At 34.7% G+C, this 24,603-nt stretch overlaps 1 protein-coding gene across 1 annotated transcript; it reads left to right on the forward strand.

The window, feature by feature from the left end:
* Window positions 1-22,910: 22,910 nt before the first annotated feature.
* LOC139889703 (uncharacterized) lies at window positions 22,911-23,840 on the forward strand. Its single transcript, XM_071872639.1, has one exon. The coding sequence runs from the start codon at window positions 22,911-22,913 to the stop codon at window positions 23,838-23,840; it is 930 nt and encodes a 309-aa protein (XP_071728740.1).
* Window positions 23,841-24,603: the final 763 nt, after the last annotated feature.

The raw sequence follows: 24,603 nt of genomic DNA on the forward strand, positions 1-24,603 counted from the left end.
ATATATACATCTTGTTAATGTCTGTTACCAGGTGTTCACCATATGAATAATTTTTATCTCTATGTATGGGATGTGTATTGAAATATGAAATCTTGTGGTCTATTATTATGATTTGATATATATAGGTTAAACCTATAACTCACCAACATTTTTGTTGACGTTTTAAGCATGTTTATTCTCAGGTGATTATTAAGACCTTCCGCTGTCGCATACTTAAATAAGGACGAGATTTAGAGTCCATGCTTGTATGATATTGTGTAAAAACTGCATTCAAGAAACTTATTTTGTTGTAACATATTTGTATTGTAAACCATTATGTAATGGTTGTGTGTAAACAGGATATTTTAGATTATCATTATTTGATAATCTACGTAAAGCTTTTTAAACCTTTATTGATGAAATAAAGGTTATGGTTTGTTTTAAAATGAATGCAGTCTTTGAAAAACGTCTCATATAGAGGTCAAAACCTCGCAACGAAATCAATTAATATGGAACGTTTTTAATCAATAAGAACGGGACATTTCAGTTGGTATCAGAGCGTTGGTCTTAGAGAACCAGAATTTTGCATTAGTGTGTCTTATCGAGTTTGTTAGGATGCATTAGTGAGTCTGGACTTCGACCGTGTTTACTTGAAAAATGATTGCTTAACAAATTTTGTTGGAAACTATATATTTTTAACATGTGAATATTCTGTGATATATTAATCTCTTAACGCGTTTGATATTATGTGATAGATGTCTACCTCTAGAACAAGTCCCATTGACTCACCTAATAATAATGAAGAGTCAAATATAAATTGGAATGATTCGTGGACTGATTCACAAGTTCCCGAAGAGGAACCGGAAGAAGAGTCGGAACCGGAAGAAGAATCGGAACCGGAAGAAGAATCGGAACCGGATGAAGAAATAGAACCGGTGGGGGAAATAATAAAACGGTTAAGTAAAAGAAAATCCTCAACCAACCGACTAAGGTTAATTATGGTCAATGGTGTTTCCGCCAAGGAAGCAAAATATTGGGAGGATTACCAATTCTCCGATGAATCGGATTCCGACGAGAATTCCGATGATGTTATAGAAATTACCCCAACTGAATTTAAAAAGGCAAAAGAAAATAATAAGGGAAAGGGCATAAAAATAGAGAAATCTAATTCCAACCCCGATGAACTTTATATGTATCGTCAACCCCCGAAGTCCTTAAGTTGTAACAATGACCCGGGAACCTCTAAACCACCAGGTTTTTCTAAACCAATGTGGAAAACGACGGCTCGTATTAGGGGAACATCATATATCCCTAGAAACTTGGCAAAACGAACCAAAACCGAAGAAGAAGAAACAAGCGGGTCGGAATAAGATAGTTGTATTCGTGTGGTGTAATATATGTAATATAGTGTGCTTATGCTTTATAATATATGTAAAAATTGCTTGTATTAATAAGTATTTTTTTTTATGAATCTAACTCTTGTCTATTTTACAGTATAAAAACACAAAATGGATAGACAACCCAATATTTTAAGAGACCTACCCGGAGACATGATTGATGAAATCTTGTCTAGAGTCGGTCAGAATTCTTCGGCACAACTATTTAAGGCGAGATCAGTTTGTAAGACATTCGAAGAACGTTCTAAGAATGCCTTGGTTTATAAAAGGCTTTCGTTCGAAATATGGGGGATATCACATTGGGAAATCCATAAGTTACGATGTGTTTACTTTGACGCGTATATTGCGGGGAACCCAAATGCTATTTTACGCAATGGGTTAAGAAATTATTTTGACTCAATATATCCGAATATTGGACTTCGTGATTTAGAAAAAGCGGCTAACATGCAACATAAAGAAGCATGTTATGCTTACGGATTAGTAATGTTCGCTTCTCACCAAAGTGAGAACAAGAACATCGGGCTACAACTATTAAACAAAACGTTCCCACAAGTGACAGAGTCGGTAATTAGGGTAAGAAATGAGGTTTTTAGATTGTTACGGGACTGTTGGACATTACGTAACCCTCGTCCCTTTGACGACGTTACAACACGCTGTCTTATCAACGGCCATAACGGTTATGTTCCACAAGATCAAGGATGGGAAGTAATCCTAGTAAAACCAGAATGCATGACATGTTTCTGGACGTATGAATTAAGTGTCTTTATTGCCTTTGCTGAACGACTTGTGTACTAGCTAGAATTATCTTCACAACCATCTTGTATCAAATTTATTGTGTGCTATATTTCATGCTATATGTAAAATAAGCGGTATTGTAAGTTTGTAAAATATTGTGTAAAAGTTTGAACGCGAAATATTATTATAATTAGTTTTTCATATAGAATTGTAGTAGTTGAATTGTATATTAGCTACTAAGTATGAACTTAACGGGTAGGTACTACCCGAATTTAAACTTATAAAACGCTAATATGAAGAAAAAGCTTTTATAAATGAGTTCATATTATGCTACGAAATACTATTAACTACTCTTAATATTCTGTATGATTAACTTGTTCCATTTGATTATTTTGAAGGAAATGGCACCGACTACTCGACACACCGTGAATATGAATGAAGAGGAATTCCGTACTTTTCTAGCTTCAAACATAGCCGCAGTACAGGCTGCGCTACATACCAACAATAACCTTGGATCTAGCAGTACAGGAAATCGTGTAGGATGCACCTACAAAGAATTCACTGCCTGCAAACCTTTGGAATTTGATGGAACCGAAGGACCGATCGGATTGAAACGGTGGACCGAGAAGGTCGAATCGGTGTTTGCCATAAGTAAGTGTACTGAAGAGGACAAAGTGAAGTACGCTACGCATACCTTCACAGGTTCTGCGTTAACATGGTGGAATACCTATCTAGAGCAAGTGGGACAAGACGATGCGTACGCACTACCGTGGTCAGCATTCAAGCACTTGATGAACGAGAAGTACCGTCCCAGAACCGAGGTCAATAAGCTCAAGACAGAACTTAGAGGGTTACGAACCCAAGGATTTGATATTACCACGTACGAAAGACGATTCACAGAATTGTGCCTATTGTGTCCGGGAGCATTCGAAGATGAGGAAGAGAAGATCGACGCGTTTGTGAAAGGATTACCGGAAAGAATCCAAGAAGATATAAGTTCACACGAGCCCGCCTCCATACAACAGGCATGTAGAATGGCTCACAAACTAGTGAACCAGATTGAAGAAAGAATTAAAGAACAGACTGCTGAAGAGGCCAATGTGAAGCAAGTCAAAAGAAAGTGGGAGGAAAACGGTGATAAGAATCACCAATACAACAACAATAGCAATTACAACAATAATCGCAACAATTATCCCAACAATCGCAACATCAATCGCAACTACAACAAACGGCCCAACAACAACAACAACAACAACAACAGCAACTACAACAATCATCCCAACAACAATAATAACCGCAACAACAACAACAATCAGAAGCAGCTATGCCAAAGGTGTGAAAAGTATCACTCGGGGTTCTGCACCAAATTTTGCAACAAGTGATAAAGAAATGGTCATAGCGCGGCGAAGTGTGAGGTCTACGGACCAGGGGTTAATAGAACGAAAGGAAAAAATGGTGTCGGAACGAGTAATGGCGGAGCAAGTAGTGTCGGAGCAAGTTATGCCAATGTAGTTTGTTATAAATGTGGAAAACTGGGCCACATTATTAGAAATTGTCCGAACCAGGAGAACACGAATGGACAAGGCCGCGGAAGAGTTTTCAATATTAATGCGGTAGAGGCACAGGAAGACCCAGAGTTTGTTACGGGTACGTTTCTTATTGACAATAAATCTGCTTACGTTTTATTTGATTCGGGTGCGGATAGAAGCTATATGAGTAGAGATTTTTGTGCTAAATTAAGTTGTCCATTGACGCCTTTGGATAGTAAATTTTTACTCGAATTAGCAAATGGTAAATTAATTTCAGCAGATAATATATGTCGGAATCGAGAAATTAAACTGGTTAGCGAAACATTTAAGATTGATTTGATTCCAGTAGAGTTAGGGAGTTTTGATGTGATAATCGGTATGGACTGGTTGAAAGAAGTGAAAGCAGAGATCGTTTGTTACAAAAATGCAATTCGCATTATACGAGAAAAAGGAAAACCCTTAATGGTGTACGGAGAAAAGGGCAACACGAAGCTACATCTTATTAGTAATTTGAAGGCACAAAAACTAATAAGAAAAGGTTGCTATGCTGTTCTAGCACACGTCGAGAAAGTACAAACTGAAGAAAAGAGCATCAATGATGTTCCCATTGCAAAAGAATTTCCCGATGTATTTCCGAAAGAATTACCGGGATTACCCCCACATCGATCCGTTGAATTTTAAATAGATCTTGTACCAGGAGCTGCACCAATAGCTCGTGCTCCTTACAGACTCGCACCCAGCGAGATGAAAGAACTGCAAAGCCAATTACAAGAACTTTTAGAGCGTGGTTTCATTCGACAAAGCACATCACCGTGGGGAGCTCCTGTTTTGTTTGTCAAGAAGAAAGATGGTACATTCAGGTTGTGTATCGACTACCGAGAGTTGAACAAACTTACCATCAAGAACCGCTACCCACTACCGAGAATCGACGACTTATTTGATCAACTACAAGGCTCGTCTGTTTATTCAAAGATTGACTTACGTTCCGGGTATCATCAAATGCGGGTGAAAGAAGATGATATTCCAAAGACTGCTTTCAGAACACGTTACGGTCATTACGAGTTTATGGTCATGCCGTTTGGTTTAACTAATGCACCAGCTATGTTCATGGACCTTATGAACCGAGTGTGTGGACCATACCTTGACAAGTTTGTCATTGTTTTCATTGATGACATACTTATTTACTCAAAGAATGACCAAGAACACGGTGAACATTTGAGAAAGGTGTTAGAAGTATTGAGGAAGGAAGAATTGTACGCTAAGTTTTCAAAGTGTGCATTTTGGTTGGAAGAAGTTCAATTCCTCGGTCACATAGTGAACAAAGAAGGTATTAAGGTGGATCCGGCAAAGATAGAAACTGTTGAAAAGTGGGAAACCCCAAAAACTTCGAAACACTTACGCCAATTTTTAGGACTAGCTGGTTACTACAGAAGGTTCATCCAAGACTTTTCCAGAATAGCAAAACCCTTGACTGCATTAACGCATAAAGGGAAGAAATTTGAATGGAATGATGAACAAGAGAAAGCGTTTCAGTTATTGAAGAAAAAGCTAACTACGGCACCTATATTGTCATTGCCTGAAGGGAATGATGATTTTGTGATTTATTGTGACGCATCAAAGAAAGGCCTCGGTTGTGTATTAATGCAACGAACGAAGGTGATTGCTTATGCGTCTAGACAAATGAAGATTCACGAACAAAATTATACGACGCATGATTTGGAATTAGGCGCGGTTGTTTTTGCATTAAAGACTTGGAGGCACTACTTATATGGGGTCAAAAGTATTATATATACCGACCACAAAAGTCTTCAACACATATTTAATCAGAAACAACTGAATATGAGGCAGCGTAGGTGGATTGAATTATTGAATGATTACGACTTTGAGATTCGTTACCACCCGGGGAAGGCAAATGTGGTAGCCGATGCCTTGAGCAGGAAGGACAGAGAACCCATTCGAGTAAAATCTATGAATATAATGATTCATAATAACCTTACTACTCAAATAAAGGAGGCGCAACAAGGAGTTTTAAAAGAGGGAAATTTAAAGGATGAAATACCCAAAGGATCGGAGAAGCATCTTAATATTCGGGAAGACGGAACCCGGTATAGAGCTGAAAGGATTTGGGTACCAAAATTTGGAGATATGAGAGAAATGGTACTTAGAGAAGCTCATAAAACCAGATACTCAATACATCCTGGAACGGGGAAGATGTACAAGGATCTCAAGAAACATTTTTGGTGGCCGGGTATGAAAGCCGATGTTGCTAAATACGTAGGAGAATGTTTGACGTGTTCTAAAGTCAAAGCTGAGCATCAGAAACTATCAGGTCTACTTCAACAACCCGAAATCCCGGAATGGAAATGGGAAAACATTACCATGGATTTCATCACTAAATTTCCAAGGACTGCAAGTGGTTTTGATACTATTTGGGTAATAGTTGATCGTCTCACCAAATCAGCACACTTCCTGCCAATAAGAGAAGATGACAAGATGGAGAAATTAGCACGACTGTATTTGAAGGAAGTCGTCTCCAGACATGGAATACCAATATCTATTATCTCTGATAGGGATGGCAGATTTATTTCAAGATTCTGGCAGACATTACAGCAGGCATTAGGAACTCGTCTAGACATGAGTACTGCCTATCATCCACAAACTGATGGGCAGAGCGAAAGGACGATACAAATGCTTGAAGACATGCTACGAGCTTGTGTTATTGATTTCGGAAACAGTTGGGATCGACATCTACCGTTAGCAGAATTTTCCTACAACAACAGCTACCATTCAAGCATTGAGATGGCGCCGTTTGAAGCACTTTATGGTAGAAAGTGCAGGTCTCCGATTTGTTGGAGTGAAGTGGGGGATAGACAGATTACGGGTCCGAAGATTATACAAGAAACTACCGAGAAGATCATCCAAATTCAACAACGGTTGAAAACCGCCCAAAGTCGACAAAAGAGCTACGCTGACATTAAAAGAAAAGATATAGAATTTGAAATTGGAGAGATGGTCATGGTTAAAGTTGCACCTTGGAAAGGCGTTGTTCAATTTGGTAAACGAGGGAAATTAAATCCAAGGTATATTGGACCATTCAAGATTATTGATCGTGTCGGACCAATAGCTTACCGACTTGAGTTACCTCAACAACTCGCGGCTGTACATAACACTTTTCACGTCTCAAATTTGAAGAAATGTTTTGCTAAAGAAGATCTCACTATTCCCTTAGATGAAATCCAAATCAACGAAAAACTTCAATTCATCGAAGAACCCGTCGAAATAATGGATCGTGAGGTTAAAAGACTTAAGCAAAACAAGATACCAATTGTTAAGGTTAGATGGAATGCTCGTAGAGGACCCGAGTTCACCTGAGAGCGTGAAGATCAGATGAAGAAGAAATACCCGCATCTATTTCCAGAAGATTCGTCAACACCTTCAACAGCTTAAAATTTCGGGACGAAATTTATTTAACGGGTAGGTACTGTAGTGACCCGAACTTTTCCATGTTTATATATATTAATTGAGATTGATATTTACATGATTAAATATTTTCAACATGTTAAGAAATCAAACTTGTTAAGACTTGATTAATTGAAATAGGTTTCATATAGACAATTGACCACCCAAGTTGACCGGTGATTCACGAACGTTAAAACTTGTAAAAACTATATGATGACATATATATGGTTATATATATAGTTAACATGATATTATGATAAGTAAACATATCATTAAGTATATTAACAATGAACTACATATGTAAAAACAAGACTACTAACTTAATGATTTTGAAACGAGACATATATGTAACGATTATCGTTGTAAAGACATTTAATGTATATATATCATATTAAGAGATATTCATATATGATAATATCATGATAATATAATAATTTAAAATCTCATTTGATATTATAAACATTGGGTTAACAACATTTAACAAGATCGTTAACCTAAAGGTTTCAAAACAACACTTACATGTAACGACTAACGATGACTTAACGACTCAGTTAAAATGTATATACATGTAGTGTTTTAATATGTATTTATACACTTTTGAAAGACTTCAATACACTTATCAAAATACTTCTACTTAACAAAAATGCTTACAATTACATCCTCGTTCAGTTTCATCAACAATTCTACTCGTATGCACTCGTATTCGTACTCGTACAATACACAGCTTTTAGATGTATGTACTATTGGTATATACACTCCAATGATCAGCTCTTAGCAGCCCATGTGAGTCACCTAAGACATGTGGGAACCATCATTTGGCAACTAGCATGAAATATCTCATAAAATTACAAAAATATGAGTAATCATTCATGACTTATTTACATGAAAACAAAATTACATATCCTTTATGTCTAATCCATACACCAACGACCAAAAACACCTACAAACACTTTCATTCTTCAATTTTATTCATCTAATTGATCTCTCTCAAGTTCTATCTTCAAGTTCTAAGTGTTCTTCATATATTCTACAAGTTCTAGTTACATAAAATCAAGAATACTTTCAAGTTTGCTAGCTCACTTCCAATCTTGTAAGGTGATCATCCAACCTCAAGAAATCTTTGTTTCTTATAGTAGGTTATCATTCTAATACAAGGTAATAATCATATTCAAACTTTGGTTCAATTTCTATAACTATAACAATCTTATTTCAAGTGATGATCTTACTTGAACTTGTTTTCGTGTCATGATTCTGCTTCAAGAACTTCGAGCCATCCAAGGATCGGTTGAAGCTAGATCCATTTTTCTCTTTTCCAGTAGGTTTATCCAAGGAACTTAAGGTAGTAATGATGTTCATAACATCATTCGATTCATACATATAAAGCCATCTTATTCGAAGGTTTAAACTTGTAATCACTAGAACATAGTTTAGTTAATTCTAAACTTGTTCGCAAACAAAAGTTAATCCTTCTAACTTTACTTTTAAAATCAACTAAATACATGTTCTATATCTATATGATATGCTAACTTAATGATTTAAAACCTGGAGACACGAAAAATACCGTAAAACCGGATTTACGCCGTCGTAGTAACACCGCGGGCTGTTTTGGGTTAGTTAATTAAAAACTATGATAAACTTTGATTTAAAAGTTGTTATTCTGAGAAAATGATTTTTATTATGAACATGAAACTATATCCAAAAATTATGGTTAAACTCAAAGTGGAAGTATGTTTTCTAAAATGGTCATCTAGACGTCGTTCTTTCGACTGAAATGACTACCTTTACAAAAACGACTTGTAACTTATTTTTCTGACTATAAACCTATACTTTTTCTGTTTAGATTCATAAAATAGAGTTCAATATGAAACCATAGCAATTTGATTCACTCAAAACGGATTTAAAATGAAGAAGTTATGGGTAAAACAAGATTGGATAATTTTTCTCATTTTAGCTACGTGAAAATTGGTAACAAATCTATTCCAACCATAACTTAATCAACTTGTATTGTATATTATGTAATCTTGAGATACCATAGACACGTATACAATGTTTCGACCTATCATGTCGACACATCTATATATATTTCGGAACAACCATAGACACTCTATATGTGAATGTTGGAGTTAGCTATACAGGGTTGAGGTTGATTCCAAAATATATATAGTTTGAGTTGTGATCAATACTGAGATACGTATACACTGGGTCGTGGATTGATTCAAGATAATATTTATCGATTTATTTCTGTACATCTAACTGTGGACAACTAGTTGTAGGTTACTAACGAGGACAGCTGACTTAATAAACTTAAAACATCAAAATATATTAAAAGTGTTGTAAATATATTTTGAACATACTTTGATATATATGTATATATTGTTATAGGTTCGTGAATCAACCAGTGGCCAAGTCTTACTTCCCGACGAAGTAAAAATCTGTGAAAGTGAGTTATAGTCCCACTTTTAAAATCTAATATTTTTGGGATGAGAATACATGCAGGTTTTATAAATGATTTACAAAATAGACACAAGTACGTGAAACTACATTCTATGGTTGAATTATCGAAATCGAATATGCCCCTTTTTATTAAGTCTGGTAATCTAAGAATTAGGGAACAGACACCCTAATTGACGCGAATCCTAAAGATAGATCTATCGGGCCCAACAAGCCCCATCCAAAGTACCGGATGCTTTAGTACTTCGAAATTTATATCATATCCGAAGGGTGTCCCGGAATGATGGGGATATTCTTATATATGCATCTTGTTAATGTCGGTTACCAGGTGTTCACCATATGAATGATTTTTATCTCTATGTATGGGATGTGTATTGAAATATGAAATCTTGTGGTCTATTATTATGATTTGATATATATAGGTTAAACCTATAACTCACCAACATTTTTGTTGACGTTTTAAGCATGTTTATTCTCAGGTGATTATTAAGAGCTTCCGCTGTCGCATACTTAAATAAGGACGAGATTTGGAGTCCATGCTTGTATGATATTGTGTAAAAACTGCATTCAAGAAACTTATTTTGTTGTAACATATTTGTATTGTAAACCATTATGTAATGGTTGTGTGTAAACAGGATATTTTAGATTATCATTATTTGATAATCTACGTAAAGCTTTTTAAACCTTTATTGATGAAATAAAGGTTATGGTTTGTTTTAAAATGAATGCAGTCTTTGAAAAACGTCTCATATAGAGGTCAAAACCTCGCAACGAAATCAATTAATATGGAACGCTTTTAATCAATAAGAACGGGACATTTCATAAATGCTTTGGTTGGTGGACATACTTCAAAAAGGGTGTGTAAGCTCTATGATAAAAAAATTGCTATTTACTAAATTGTTCATGGTCTAATTTCGTATTTGGTTACCATCCATATTATAATTTGTATACGATTATTTCATTTTGAAGATCGAAACGATTTTTTGTTTTGTTTTCACTTTCATTGATTATCATCAATGTGATAGTAACTTTCAGGTACACAGAATGTACCAATATGTATGTTTCTATGTCAAACTTGTGTTCATATAGTAGTGTCAAAGTGGGTGGGTTAGGTGACGATTCAAGAAGTTTTGGTTATGATTTTTTGTTCAGTCAAACTGGGTCATCTTGAGTTGACCTGAAACACTTTCCACCAGAATTTAATTTATATAAAATACCATTAGCAGGTCAATTTTATATGCAAAAGTTTGGTTGTTTTGATAATAATCTTTTTAATTAGTTTGGATGACTTGATAATTATTGCTGACAAGCGGCTTACCGGTCTGCTTTATTTGTGTTCAATGGAAACCAAAAGCAAAAATTCTGACTTACATCGTCTACACTCTTACTTTGTGATGTGACTGCATATTGATCAAAATTCAATTAGGATGATCGGTTGAAGTTTAGATACTACAGAAGACATATGGGCATGTTTTTGTGCGACAACTTTGCTGTTAGAGCAGAGGTACACATTGCTATACAAAACATTGTTCGTTAATTAAATAATTTTTGCTTTAGATGTACAAATGCTTATTTGTGTCCATACAGGAAAATCATTATGGAAGAGACACAGGGATTTCAAAGAAGCATTCCTATGTGCTGAAGAAAAACTCAAGTCAAACCTAGGGTTTGACCTGATTACCGAACCCGACAAACTGCTCAGATGGGTACTTACACCCGCTTCCGTAAGTTTAAGCTGTATTTTTTTCTTCTTGAAAGCTAATTTGTATTTTGTATCTAATTTTTTCCAAATTTCCTTCTTTATTAAAGCATTAACCTGATGGGGTGACTATTGACTATTGAGTATTGTTATGGCTAAACATACTTAAAGGTACATAATTCACTCCTTTAGTAGATTCTAACTTATGTATGACGAGATTTATGATGCTGACCCAGATGAAGGAATAGAGAATAATTTACTCCTTTAGTTTTTATGTTTATGACCGACAAACCTTCTTCCTTTGCGTTTGCTTCCGTTGAGTTCACAGGTAGGTTTGTTTTTGGTTCTTAACGCCAGGTCACGACTCAAAGTTGCTGATTTTCGTTATATGTTTTCTCATTGCAGATTTTGGAGGGTTAGTAATTAGTAATCGTTTGTGGTATTTTTCTTGCTCTTTTTTACTTATTTGTTTTATTATTGAACTTTATTATCACTTTCATATATAAGTTCAAATTGTTGGCTATATAATGTTTTGGGTGTTTAAGGTTGCAGTAATCAATTGTGTGTTCCTATGTATAGTTTGTCTTTTGAATTTGTTGTTCCTTAAAGAAATAAGTTTGTACAATTCCGCCTAAAAAAGGCGTAGGTAAATTTTGTCGAATCCTGCTTCATCTGCTTTGTTAGGTGGTTCTGGTGAATAAGATTTGTTGTGTCGTCCATGTCTTCTGGACAATTAGCTCAAAGAGGTTCCATGCAACAAGGTAATCGTAGTCAACAATCTATTAGTAACCAAGGTTTATTTAATACTAAAGTGGCTTTAGGTTTTAGTTATGTATTAGCTCCTGTTTTTGTATTTGGGTCTGAATGACCCATTGTAGTATAACTATTTATTTTGTCCTGTTTTTATTTATATTACTTTAAATGTAATAGTTTATATGATGCTATGTAATTTGTTGATATATACCACTTATGGAATTCAACAAAAAAACGTCGTTGCAAGGAAGTCTTGCAACATCTTTAGTCATTCTTTATGGTTAGTATTTTTTTCCCTAATTTATTTGTATTTTATCTTTACGCTACTTACGTTTGTATAACAATTAAGCGGTTTTTGCCATTCTTTAATTTATGTTTTTGTGTAAAACAAATTGTCATGATACCGTTAATTTATATAACATTATACATTTCCAATTTGTTTGATTAAGAGTCGCCGTGCAACGCACGAGCTCTTAAAGGCTTATATATATATAGGGGCAGGATCAATGGGGAAGTAACCAATCGGGGGGAAGCGGGGGAAGCAAAATTTTTTTTTTTTTTTGTTTTTTTGAATTTTTTTTTTTTCCGGAATCAAGATCACACGAAAATATGAACATTTAGAAGAGACACTTCGTGATGAATGTTATTATTTAGGAGGGCAAACGATCGACAAAAATAACATTCAAGATAATATTGTTCGTGAAGAATATGAACGTCTTTTTTTCTTCATGTTTTGTGAAGTAAAATTTAGCCCGATTTAGAGTTTAGGGTTTAGGGTTTTGGTTTTGGTGTTTTGGGTTTATTCCATAAACCCAAAACACCAAACCCTAAACCCTAAACCCTAAACTCTAAACCGTTCGTGTTAAAAACTCAATCTAAATCCTAAATCTAAACCCTAATATCTAAACCCTAATATCTAAACCCTAATATCTAAACCCCAATAGCTAAAACCTCAAAATACGCTCGAAAAACACGATAATTGTTATATATTACTTCTTCGAGCGTTTTCCCTCCAAAATAAAAACATTTATCACAAAGTGTCTCTACTAAATGTTCATATTTTCATCTCATCTATAATGTTCGTGAACAAAGTTTTTTCAAAAAATGAAAAAAAAAATTTTTGCTTCCCCCCGCTTTCCCCCAAATGGTTACTTCCTTCTTGATCCTACCACTATATATATATATATATATGATGAATTTAAGTGTTTAAAATGATATTTATGATATTATTATTTTTAGGTGGATAAATATGTTATTTTAAAGATTATTAATGGACATATATGATATTAATTCATTTTAGTGGATATATATGTGATTTTAAAGATTACGAAGAGTATATATGTTAAAAACTCTATAAATAAAATCAACTTATTATAACGAGAGGATTGATACAACAAGCAGTAAGCTCATGAGTTTGTAAGAGAAACACTCTAAGTTCGAGTCTTTGTGCTTTCTTTTTTCTTTTATCTTCGCAATTTTTTTATTAGTTTTGGCTCAACATTAATTTCATAAAAAACTTTAAAATGTTACACTCTTCTATCTCTATTAGTTATCGTTATTTTAGAAATAAAAAAAAAAATAAAAAAATAAAAACCTGGGCGCTGCCACCGCTTGAAAACCACTCTTACGCCGTAGTACGGTAACTATCCCAAACTCCGATTACATTTTTTCCTACTCAATCTTCGTTATCTAGATCCCCCAAAAAGGTATATTTAAACCCTAGCACGCTATCGCATGTGTTGTCCCTTTCACGTGTTTTTGTTTCTTTCAAATTTACATGCTTTTCTTCAAATTGATACTCTCTAGAAGGTTAATCGTATTAGCTTTTATTAAAAAAAAATTTGTTTATTTGTCGCTGTAAGTTTAGAATTAGGGTTTTTTATTGAACAATAGTGATTAATCACAAGGTAATTAATCGTGTGTTTATAAGGTCGGTGAGTGTGAAATGCTTGCATATTGTAAGTTACAATATTTTAGGTCTAGTATATTATCATGAACACTAGTTCCTCTTTGTTGACATCTTATTATACAATTATATGAGCTGATATAGAATGTATTTCATACTCATTTTGTGCGTGGAACGTTGTGAATTAAAGCAATGCAGTGGATTTGTGTAGCGGTTTTTTTTAACAATATTACAAGTGATTAATCTCCTATTTTACCAGTTAAAGAACTTGTTTTCGACGATGGAAAGGAAATAATAAGTTGTCTTGATCTAGACAGTCATAAGTTTAAACAAAGGTAAAGAGGCTGCTTTTTATCTATATTTAATGTAAATGGATCTCTATACCATGTTTGTGGGCTAAAGCTTTCTTGATATGCTCTGTTCATCATTAGTGATAAATCATAACTAGTGTAAGTGCCCTCGCGTTGCGTCGGGTGCCCTCTCGTTGTGTCGGAAAAACGTTTGCTAAATGTAATAGACAAAATTGTGTCGGGTGCCCTCTCTTTGTGTCTGAAGAGGTATAATTTTTTGTTTGAAGATCTTGTTAATCATATTAGTTTTTGTTTAAGGATCTTGTTAATTAGATGAAAGGATTTTGTAGTTTGTGAGTCATATTAGTTTTTGATTAAGGATATTGTTAATTAGATATTAGGATTTGTTAGTTTATGGTTTTTGTATTTACATTAAGAAGTTATACTCATCGCATTAAAAATAGTAACAACTGGTGTATAAAAGGAAGTGTGTTACTTGTGTATTGTATGTGCATTAGGAACTTGTAATAAATGCATTAGGAAGTTGTCGCATTAAAAATAGTACCAACTGGTGTATAAAAGGAAGTGTGTTACTTGTGTATTGTATGTGCATTAGGAACTTATAATAAATGCATTAGGAAGTTGGGAACATCTACTGTTCATAAGACTGCCATTTAGATAAAGGTATAATATAATATAATAATATAATATAATATAATTATCTTATTGTTACTATGAATACCTTTACCGTGTAGGGATATATGTCCATAAAAATGTAAACACTGCCACTTTAATTGTAAACATAAGAGCTCTAGGTGTGGAAAATGTTACCCCACCGTCGGCTTCCCATTTCATTTCAACCGACGGTCGGCCGACACCCTTTCAGTGTCGGTCCGGCGTCTCAAGCTTCAAAGTCGCCTGCACGACGTTGGTTTCAATCGGTTTTGTGGGGTCCCAATTCAAATTTTAGATCCGTTGCTCTCTCTTTTTTTTTTTTTTTTTTTTTTGTTCCTTTTCATCCATTTCTTCCTTTCTCTTTTGTGTTTTAATAGATAAATATTTGAAAGTTATAGTCACAAATTCGAAGAAACGGGTGATGAACGAGAATGGCGGCTGAAATTTGAAGAAGATGAAGTATCTTTTTCAATTTATATATTATAACCCTCAACTTACATGACATTTTCAAATCTTACACTCACTTATTCTTTGCAAGAAGTTTCAGTAACTTATTATTTTTCTTTTATATCATCAAATAGTGTTTCAATATATTCATGATAAATTAAAATAATAATAATAATAATAATAATAAATAATAATAATAAATATAATAAAAATAAATATATTCTCTCTGCAAGACACTGAACTGACAATCTCTCCAATTCCCCTGTTTTTTCACCAATGTCAGTTTACAATGTCAGTCCAGTCAGCGTCCAGTCATCAGCAAGACACTGAACTAACACTGAACTGACGCGTCACGACACCCTGTGCTCTAATTTTGTGTCACTGCAAATTCCCTTACCATTTAAATTTTGCAATATATGAGTTTGAAAAGATATATTGTTTTCCGTTTACTTTCTATATTTGATAGTCCTACTAAACTCATTATGAGTAACTCATTTTTTGGTAGGTTTTGATAGTCTTTCTGAACATGTCATCTCAATTAACGCCTTCCAAGAGGCCACATGACCAGAGTGATTCTGATCCCAATGAAAAAGGGAAGCTGCCGAAGCCGACTTATTTTAAATCATGAAACACATCATCCAAAATCACTCCAAAAAAGCGTTGTTTTTCGAGTGCTTTGTCCCGCTTCAAAATTTGGAAGTGTTATTGGAAACAAAGGAATTAAGATATCACAAATAAGCCAAGAATCTGGTGCAACGGTTATGGTTGAGGAAACTACGCCTGGTTGCAATGAGCGAGTAATTGTCATTGTTGGATCTGAAAACAATAACGCAATTTCTAATGATCAAAATAAAGATGCTGATGAAAAACCTAAAGAAATTAAAAGATAATAAAACAGCGTAAAGAGATTCAAGATGCTGAAGATACTAATGATGCAGAAAAGGTTGCTTCTTTTGTGTGCACAAGGCTCTGATGCTCGTGTTTGAACGATTGATGGAATCCGAATCGGAAATTAATGGTGGAGATGAACATCGTAACAAAGATATGACAACATTTACGATAAGACTGCTCTTATTTTAATCTCAAGTGGGTTGCCTTTTGGGTAAAACTGGTGATGTCATCAAACAAATGGCTTCTGAAAATGGCGCTCAATTTCAGATTCTTTCTAAAGACGAACATCCTGCGTGCGCATCATCTTCCGATAAATTGGTTCAGGTATAATTATCAATTCGTCTAGTTTTAAATAAGGTATTTGTTCTATATCACAATTTGTCTTCTACTAAATCTTACTACTTGTGCTATAGTTACTCGAGAAATAAATGCACTTCGAAAAGTGCTTCAATCTGTTTCACAACAGATTTTAGATAATTCACCTCACGAGAATGTATCTTTTTCAGCCAGTAATAGGGGGCCGTCCCATTCGTTTGGTGGTTCCCGTTAAAGTGGAAGTGGTGGTATTGGTGGGCGTTTTGGTCCTTTCACGGATATGCTAACGTACCGTTTAATATGATCTGATGAAAAAGTGGGAGGTGTAATTGGAAAAGGGGGGACTATTATAAAGGCACTTATGATTTATGAACGAAACTGGATGTGACATTAGAGTCCTTGAAAAAGTATCGGCACATCAGATTGGATGTATTCTTGGAAAAGGTGGCGCAGTTATATCTGAAATGAGAAAGTCAACTGCTGAAAATGAAGTAGTTCAGGTATGTGGCTTTGAATTTTGACTTTATAAATGTCCAATGATTGGTTTTGGAACTTAGTTTGAAGTTTCATGCTGCGTTTTAGGGGTTGTTTGGATTTGCGTTTTGGAAGTGATTGTATGATTATGAATAATGAGAATCAGATAATCCAGGTCTAATAAACAGTCCGTTGAAGATTGTATACTTTTTCCGTTTAAAGTTGTGAATTGTGATAAATAGATAATTGGATGTTTGCGTGTTTGGCCATTTTTGACAATTTTGTCAGAATTAGTAGGTAATTTATTTGACGTTTAACTCAAAACCCGTCAAAATCGGTTATAGAAAGGTGTAATTAGGCAATTTATTATACTTCACTATAATCTGCTTTATCGTAGCATAAATCTGAACGCCCTCCAAGTAATCAGACAGTTAGAGGTAATCTAAAAATGATAGTATGACGTAAGTAAGCTGACGATTAGAAGCTGAAACTGTTTATCCAAGCTTATATAACTGATAATCGCGACTTGAATTTATAGTAGTCAGTTCTACAACAAAAAGCTAAAACACCTTCTTAAATGTACAAATTTCAAAAAATAATGTAACATACAAATGGTTCACACTTGAATAGGTTAAGCTACTGTAGTACTGCTTGGCTAACGTTGCTTACATTACTTTAATGAACTGATAAATGGCAACTATGATGCAGTTCACGGGTGTCTTTTACAAATAACCGCATGTTTGTGGAATCATGGCCCACCATTTCCCCCATTCATGGGAAGAAGGGAACTTTCACCTCAAGGAAAATACTCCTTTAACCGTCTTCCGGTACCTATCTTTATCATTCCTATATCTGTGAATATATCTAATACAACAACAACAATACTCAGTCCCACGAATGTAGGGTACGGGGAAGGTAAGGTGTAGATAATAATTCCTCGTACCCTAAATTAGAAGGAAATCACTAGTCACTACACTACTAGAAAATCGATTTTAATGGACGGAGGTTTTTCCGGACGATGGCCATCGTCCGGGAAGAGCTACTACACGCCAAAAAACGGACCCACTAGCACCTGCATGTTTGACCCACTTTCCCGGACGACCCCAAATCGTCCCGGAAGATATTATTTAATTATTATTATTTTTGGCTGGAAAATATTTGGCTCCAAAATGTGGCAATTTTGGCGCCTTTTTCTTTCCAGACAATAAATCGTCTAGGAAAACCTTTCCGGACGATAAGCTTCATCAGTCCAATTTTTGCTATATATACACCCCATTTTTATACACAAACACATATCTAAATCATTTTTCATCCATATAAATACGAAATTAACATCGAAAATGCGTACCCTTGAGCCGATGATTGTCTCGTTGGAAGTGTATTACGGAAGAGAATTCCGTAATCAAAGGAGAGATTACGATTATGCCCGTAGTTCTCAGTCTATATTCAGAGAAATTGACGTTCGCCACGCAAGTTTAGAGGACTTGTTTTTCTTTTTGCAGGAAATGGTTCCGTTCGAATACACGGATGTGTTGTATTACGAAGATGACTATGTTCCGGAATTGTCCGCTATGTATCTCCGTACCGAAGAGCAGTGGAACGGTATAAAAGAGACACTGAACTGGCGTTCCAATCGCATTTCTCTCTATTTGATTTTCGAAGATGAAGAAATGTATTTTAATTTCGGTCAACTAAACTGTTAAGTTTAGTTAAGTTTGGTAATATTAGTATCGTTTTTATGTTGTATCGTTTGTTTTATTGTCATTTTCTAGTTTTCTGGTAGGCCATGTATCATTTTATAACATATCAAATAAAATTGTCGTTTTATTTCAATTTACTATAATTAACACTGGACAAACGAAATTAAATAAATCACACATGTAAACACACACGAATTCAATATTATACAAAGACTGTGAATTAATCACTACAGAAGACAAACCGGAAATAAATCACACAACGAAATTAAAACACACTACGAAATTAAATCACACTACGAAATTAAATATTATACAAAGATTGTGAATGACAAATTAAATCACACTACTAACGACGGTGACGAGGATGACTACGAGCATCCGACCGAGTGGACGAATTTCCAGAACCTGAGCTCGATGTTGTCGTAGTTTCAGCAGTAATAGGTACCGTACTTAACATACGAGATCCTAAACGACCATTAACTGCACCAATATTAGTAAATAAACGATTCAGAAACGCTCCATATGGAAGAGGTCTTGTTGAGTTATAAAGCCCGTTCATTCTGGAAGCGACTAAATGAGCAATATTAACTCTAATATTGTGAGTCATGCACCAGTGAATGCAAGCTTCAGTCATTGATAAATTATCAACATCTGGTTCACGGTGGTACATGTTACTCGTGATAATTGCATTTCTTGTGACAACTTCAGGACGAAGATAATCGTCAATGATGCCCGTATTTACTATGGTCCGGTATTGAACAACAGTACGGCATAGAAGTGTGGTAATTTCATATTTTGGAATAAAATCAGGAAGACCTTGAAGTTCAAAACCGGGATGATAGATCTTTCTACCATCAAATGGAATGCCCAATAGTGCACCGAATTGTGGGAGAGTATACTCGTGTTGAGCGTTATAGAGTCGAAACCTCACTGTATCTTCATTAATGAACTGAAAGTTTCTATAGAATTCACGCACGAGTGGAGGAAAAAAGTACTCATCAACCTGAACGAAAGGAAGCCAGTCCATTCTTTCGAATTCTTGGACAATTTCTGGAAGGTCTTCTACATTGACCTCACGACCTTCACTAATAGGTCTAACGATTCCTGATGGATTCATTGTGTGATAGTGGGAGGGAGAGAAGAAGGTGATGTGTGAATGTGGAAATAGAAGAAAGAAAACTCGGTATAAGTAGAAGGTGATTTCCCTCCATAATTGAGAGGTGATATTTATAGAGGTAGTAGGTGGTAGGTTGTTGTGTCAATAAACACATTTATTGAATACAGCTATTGAATATTACTTTAAATAAAGCATATCTGATTCATGACTTTAGTCAAAGAATCTCTGTCTTCATCAGCTTACATTAAAGCATCTCTGATGCATGGCTCTTTAATTAAAGTTGCTAGGCTATGTCAAATCATTTCAGTTTTCTGATAGCATCTTTGCTCAGTTATCAAAACTGGTAGGCCATGCATCAAGATAACGAGCTCATGGTTATGTTGGTACTTAATTAGGGTGTAAACATTAGTGTTTAGGGTTTAATATTTGAGATTAATTGAGTCAAGTGATAATTCATGAATTCAAGAAACAGTTGTGTTCCCCATATGACCTGGATCCTTTTCTCCAGTGGCCTTGATGTTTTATTAGTTGAAGGAGTATTAAACACGCTTATTAGTCATTTTAAACACGCTTATTAAAAGAAAATACATCAGTTACTTCCAAACTACAACACGTACAATACATTCCAAACTACAACACAATACTTATAAAATAAACTACATCAATTACTTGAAAATGAAACACAACACAAATGCTACAAAACTACAAATTAACATCAGTTTCAACATTTTTGCTTGACGATTTGCGATTTTGAGTGAACGTTCTAGAGCTCTTTTAGACCTTAACAATTCTATTACTACTTCACGCCCCCTTTCAGTGTAGGGCGGATCAATCCAAATTTGCAGCCTTTTGCAACGCTCAGACATCATCAAGATCCGGGACGTACCACCACAACCATAAAAGCGTCGACCGTACTGGTATTCATCCGATAAGCAAACCATCTTTGAACCACATGTTCGACAAAATTTCACAACAAAAGTTTCTTCTGGACCATACTGGTAATGGTGATTCATATTGTGCAGTCACATATTGTTGTTATTAGTGGGTTATTATATAGAAAGAATTTCCCGCCCAAAAGCCATCTATCGTTTTCCCGCCCAAAATTTCCCACCTAAAGTTTCCCGTCAGACCGGATCGTTTAGGGGTAGGTTGAATTTAATTAGGGTTTAATATTTAGTGACGACATGTCATTTCTTTTATCACACTCACCTACTTCCCTGTTTGAGGTGATGTATAATTAACTTTTTACTGCACCTTTTTGCCATTATTCTGAAATTGTACAATGCTTTAAATAAAGGTTTAATTACTTTACAGTGCACTCAGCTACTGCACCCCTCCTTTCATTTATTTATTATTATTTTTAAATATTTTATATTATCAAATAATTATTAATATTTATAAAATTCATTTTTTATCCGTTAGAAAGATTGCGAAACAACACTTTTATTCATCACACAAACGGTTACATTTTTTTAAACTCGAAACAAATTAAACTAAAATACAACACAAAATATTAATCATCTGCGAAGTAGAGTTCACCAGTCATTTCTCCTTAAATCCGCATCACAATCGTCTTTATAAAAGTAAACAGCCGTGAATTCACACGGAACTTTTTCCTTCAGAAAGGTTAGCAAGTCTTGTTTACAAATAATTTTTTTAAATTATGCAAAAATTATTATTAAGTAATTTTTAATTAATTACTTACGTAATTATATTGTTTTTTAAATTATTAATTTATTTAAAATTTAAAATAATTTTATAATTTATAAGTAATTAATAATAATATTTAAGTAATTAAAAATTATTGTTAAGTAATTTTTTATAATTTATAAGTAATTAATAAAGAAAAATAAATAAAAAAACTCACACAGCCGCGCCTAAAATTTCGTTTCCCTCCATTTGATTCCCGGATGATTTATCGTCCGGAATGGGTCGTCCGGGAAAAGTTTCGGCAGAAAAGCTGAAACTTGGCTACCTTTTTCTCACTTTCACCTACCAAAAAAACTCACACAACTCCGGTGATATGGAGCGATTTCCGGCGATTTCCCGCTTCTTCCACACCAAATCCAACAATCTTTCATCCCAATCACTACCAAGGTATGTTCTTCACTTTTTTCTTTTTTAATTTTGATTCTTTTTCATGTTTAGTTTGTTAAAACCCCAAATCCGAAAATTGGGGTTAACATTTGATAATTGTTGTGATTATATATGTTTTAGCTTATGATTTTCATGTTTAGTTTGTTACTATGCTTATGTTTGATGATTCCTTGAATATTTTGAGGCTTTAAATCCGAATTTAGTTAGTAAAGTGGTGGGTTTTGTGATGAAATTGTCAAGAACATGAAATTGTTGTATGACAATATGTTTAGGTTCATGAATTTCATGCTTAGTTTGTTAAGTTGCTTAAGTTTTGATTATAATTGGTCCTAAAATCCAATTTTAATTAGTAAATTGATAGGTTTGATGAAGAAAATGTTATGTACATTTTTAATTAGAAAAATTAGTATAAGTATATAATTATAAGTATACAAGTATAAGTATATAATTATAAATGTTATTGTTTATGTTTATATTTATGCTTATGTTTATGTTTTATGTTTATGTTTATGTTTATGTTTATGCTTATGCTTATTGTTGTATGCTTATTGTTAGGTTTAGTGGTTAATTTCAAAATAGTTCTACCTTAGGTTCGAAATTAACCAATCCTATAGAATACCCGTCCAAGGTTAATTTATTAGAAATTAACTTTGGAAGGTCCCCTTTTTGGGACCACTTTCTGTGTGTTTTGTCTCTTTTAGGATGTGGATGCGTATTACAAAGTTACTAGTTACGAAAAATTTGGTAAACATTTTCCCTTTACTCCTACAAATATGCGTTTAATACGACATATTTGGGGAGTTTAGGGGCAATGCTGCCGAATTTTTTCTAACTAGTAAATTAGTTGTACTCATCCATAGTTGAGACAAAACATTCAGAGAGTGGGTTAGGTTGCTTTCCATAGTTGGACTACCCGGCCTTGATTAAAAATATAATAAGTGTTATTAATTTTAAAGTTTTTTGTTGCTTTAAACTTGCTTTAATTAGGTAATTGTTATGACGATTGATAAGAGTTGGATTAAAATACGACATCCATTTGATCCTGACTTTACCAGTGGTCTTGATGCATTTATTGAGAGGTGTGAAAACAATTTGAATTCGCTCGGTAAGTGTAGTTGCCCGTGTAAACATTGTGGTAATACAGTTTTTCTTAAACCTAAACATATAAAAGAACATATTATTTTAAATGGGTTTGAACCCTCTTATACTATGTGGCGGTATCACGGTGAACTACCACAACCACCCGAAATACACAACACAACGAACCCTCTAAGAAAATTCTTGCACGATATTGAGTTGGAGCGAGAACCTAATTATGCGGCTGAAGATCCGAATGACGATGAGACTATGTATGACACGACCGCAACTCTTCTTGAGGATTTAATTGACTCCACCCAAACCGAGCTATATGCTGGTAGCAGGTTGTCCTCATTAGAGTTTTTAGCCAAGTTAACACACCTTAAGGTCTTGAATAGATGGACGAATACTTCATTCGACCAATTGTTAGAATTACTCGTACAATCACATCCTCCAGATAACACAATTCCGAAATCATTTTACGAAACCAAGAAGTGGATGAGAAAGATCGGTTTAGGGTATGAAGCTATACATGCTTGTAAGAATGATTGTTGTTTGTTTTATAAAGAATACAAAGATTTGGAAAACTGTCCAATATGTAACGCGAGTAGATGGAAAGACGAACGCACATCGGGGAAGAAAGTTCCTAATAAAGTTTTGCTTTATTTTCCAGTAACTCCAAGACTAAAACGATTGTATAGTTCTAGATACACTGCAAAAGATATGATTTGGCATGCTACTGGGCGGTGCACTGAAGATGGTAAGATGCGTCATCCGGTAGATGGTCGATCTTGGAGAGAAATTGACAAAAGATATCCGGATTTTGCACGTGAACCCAGAAATGTTTGATTAGGGTTGGCTGCTGATGGTTTCAATCCATTTGGCAACATGAATAATGCTTACAGCATGTGGCCAGTAATATTGACAACGTACAATACACCGCCGTGGATATGTATGAAAGAAAGTTCTCTCATGTTGACTCTGTTAATTCCTGGTCCTAAATCACCTGGAAAAGATATTGATGTTTACTTGAGGCCTTTAGTTGATGAACTGAAGATTTTATGGTCCGAAGGAGTTGTTGCGCATGACTCAGTTACAAACACGTATTTTCAAATGAAAGCAATGCTTATTTGGACCATAAATGATTATCCTGCCCGTGGTAGTTTGTCCGGTTGGAATGGCCAAGGCTATAAAGCATGCCCTACATGTAACGAGGACACTCCTGCTATGCGTGTAGAAAACAAAATTGTTTATGTCAGTAACAGAAAAAAACTTGAACCGAATCACCCATTCAGAGAAAACTTACAATTCAATGGTAAGGTTGATAATACCCCAAAACCTAGAAAGTTCAAAGTGCATGAGATCGAAAAGCAACTTGAAGATTTGTTGCCAGTTGGTAATGCCGGAAAGAATCATACAAATGGACTAAAAAGAAAACGTCCCCCTAAGTGTCCTCACAACTGGACTAAAATTTCTATTTTTCGGGAACTTGAATATTGGAAATATCTTCCACTACAACACAACTTAGATGTCATGCATATTGAAAAGAATGTGTTGGAGGCTATTTTGGGTACCTTATTAATGAATGACAAGTCCAAAGACACTCACAATG

This window comes from Rutidosis leptorrhynchoides, chromosome 2 (assembly GCF_046630445.1).
Source record: "Rutidosis leptorrhynchoides isolate AG116_Rl617_1_P2 chromosome 2, CSIRO_AGI_Rlap_v1, whole genome shotgun sequence".
In the NCBI taxonomy this organism is placed as follows: domain Eukaryota; kingdom Viridiplantae; phylum Streptophyta; class Magnoliopsida; order Asterales; family Asteraceae; genus Rutidosis; species Rutidosis leptorrhynchoides.

Bases quoted from the DNA above. Each gene is read 5' to 3' on its own strand.
- LOC139889703 (XM_071872639.1), top strand. From the start codon at position 22,911: ATGACGATTGATAAGAGTTGGATTAAAATACGACATCCATTTGATCCT.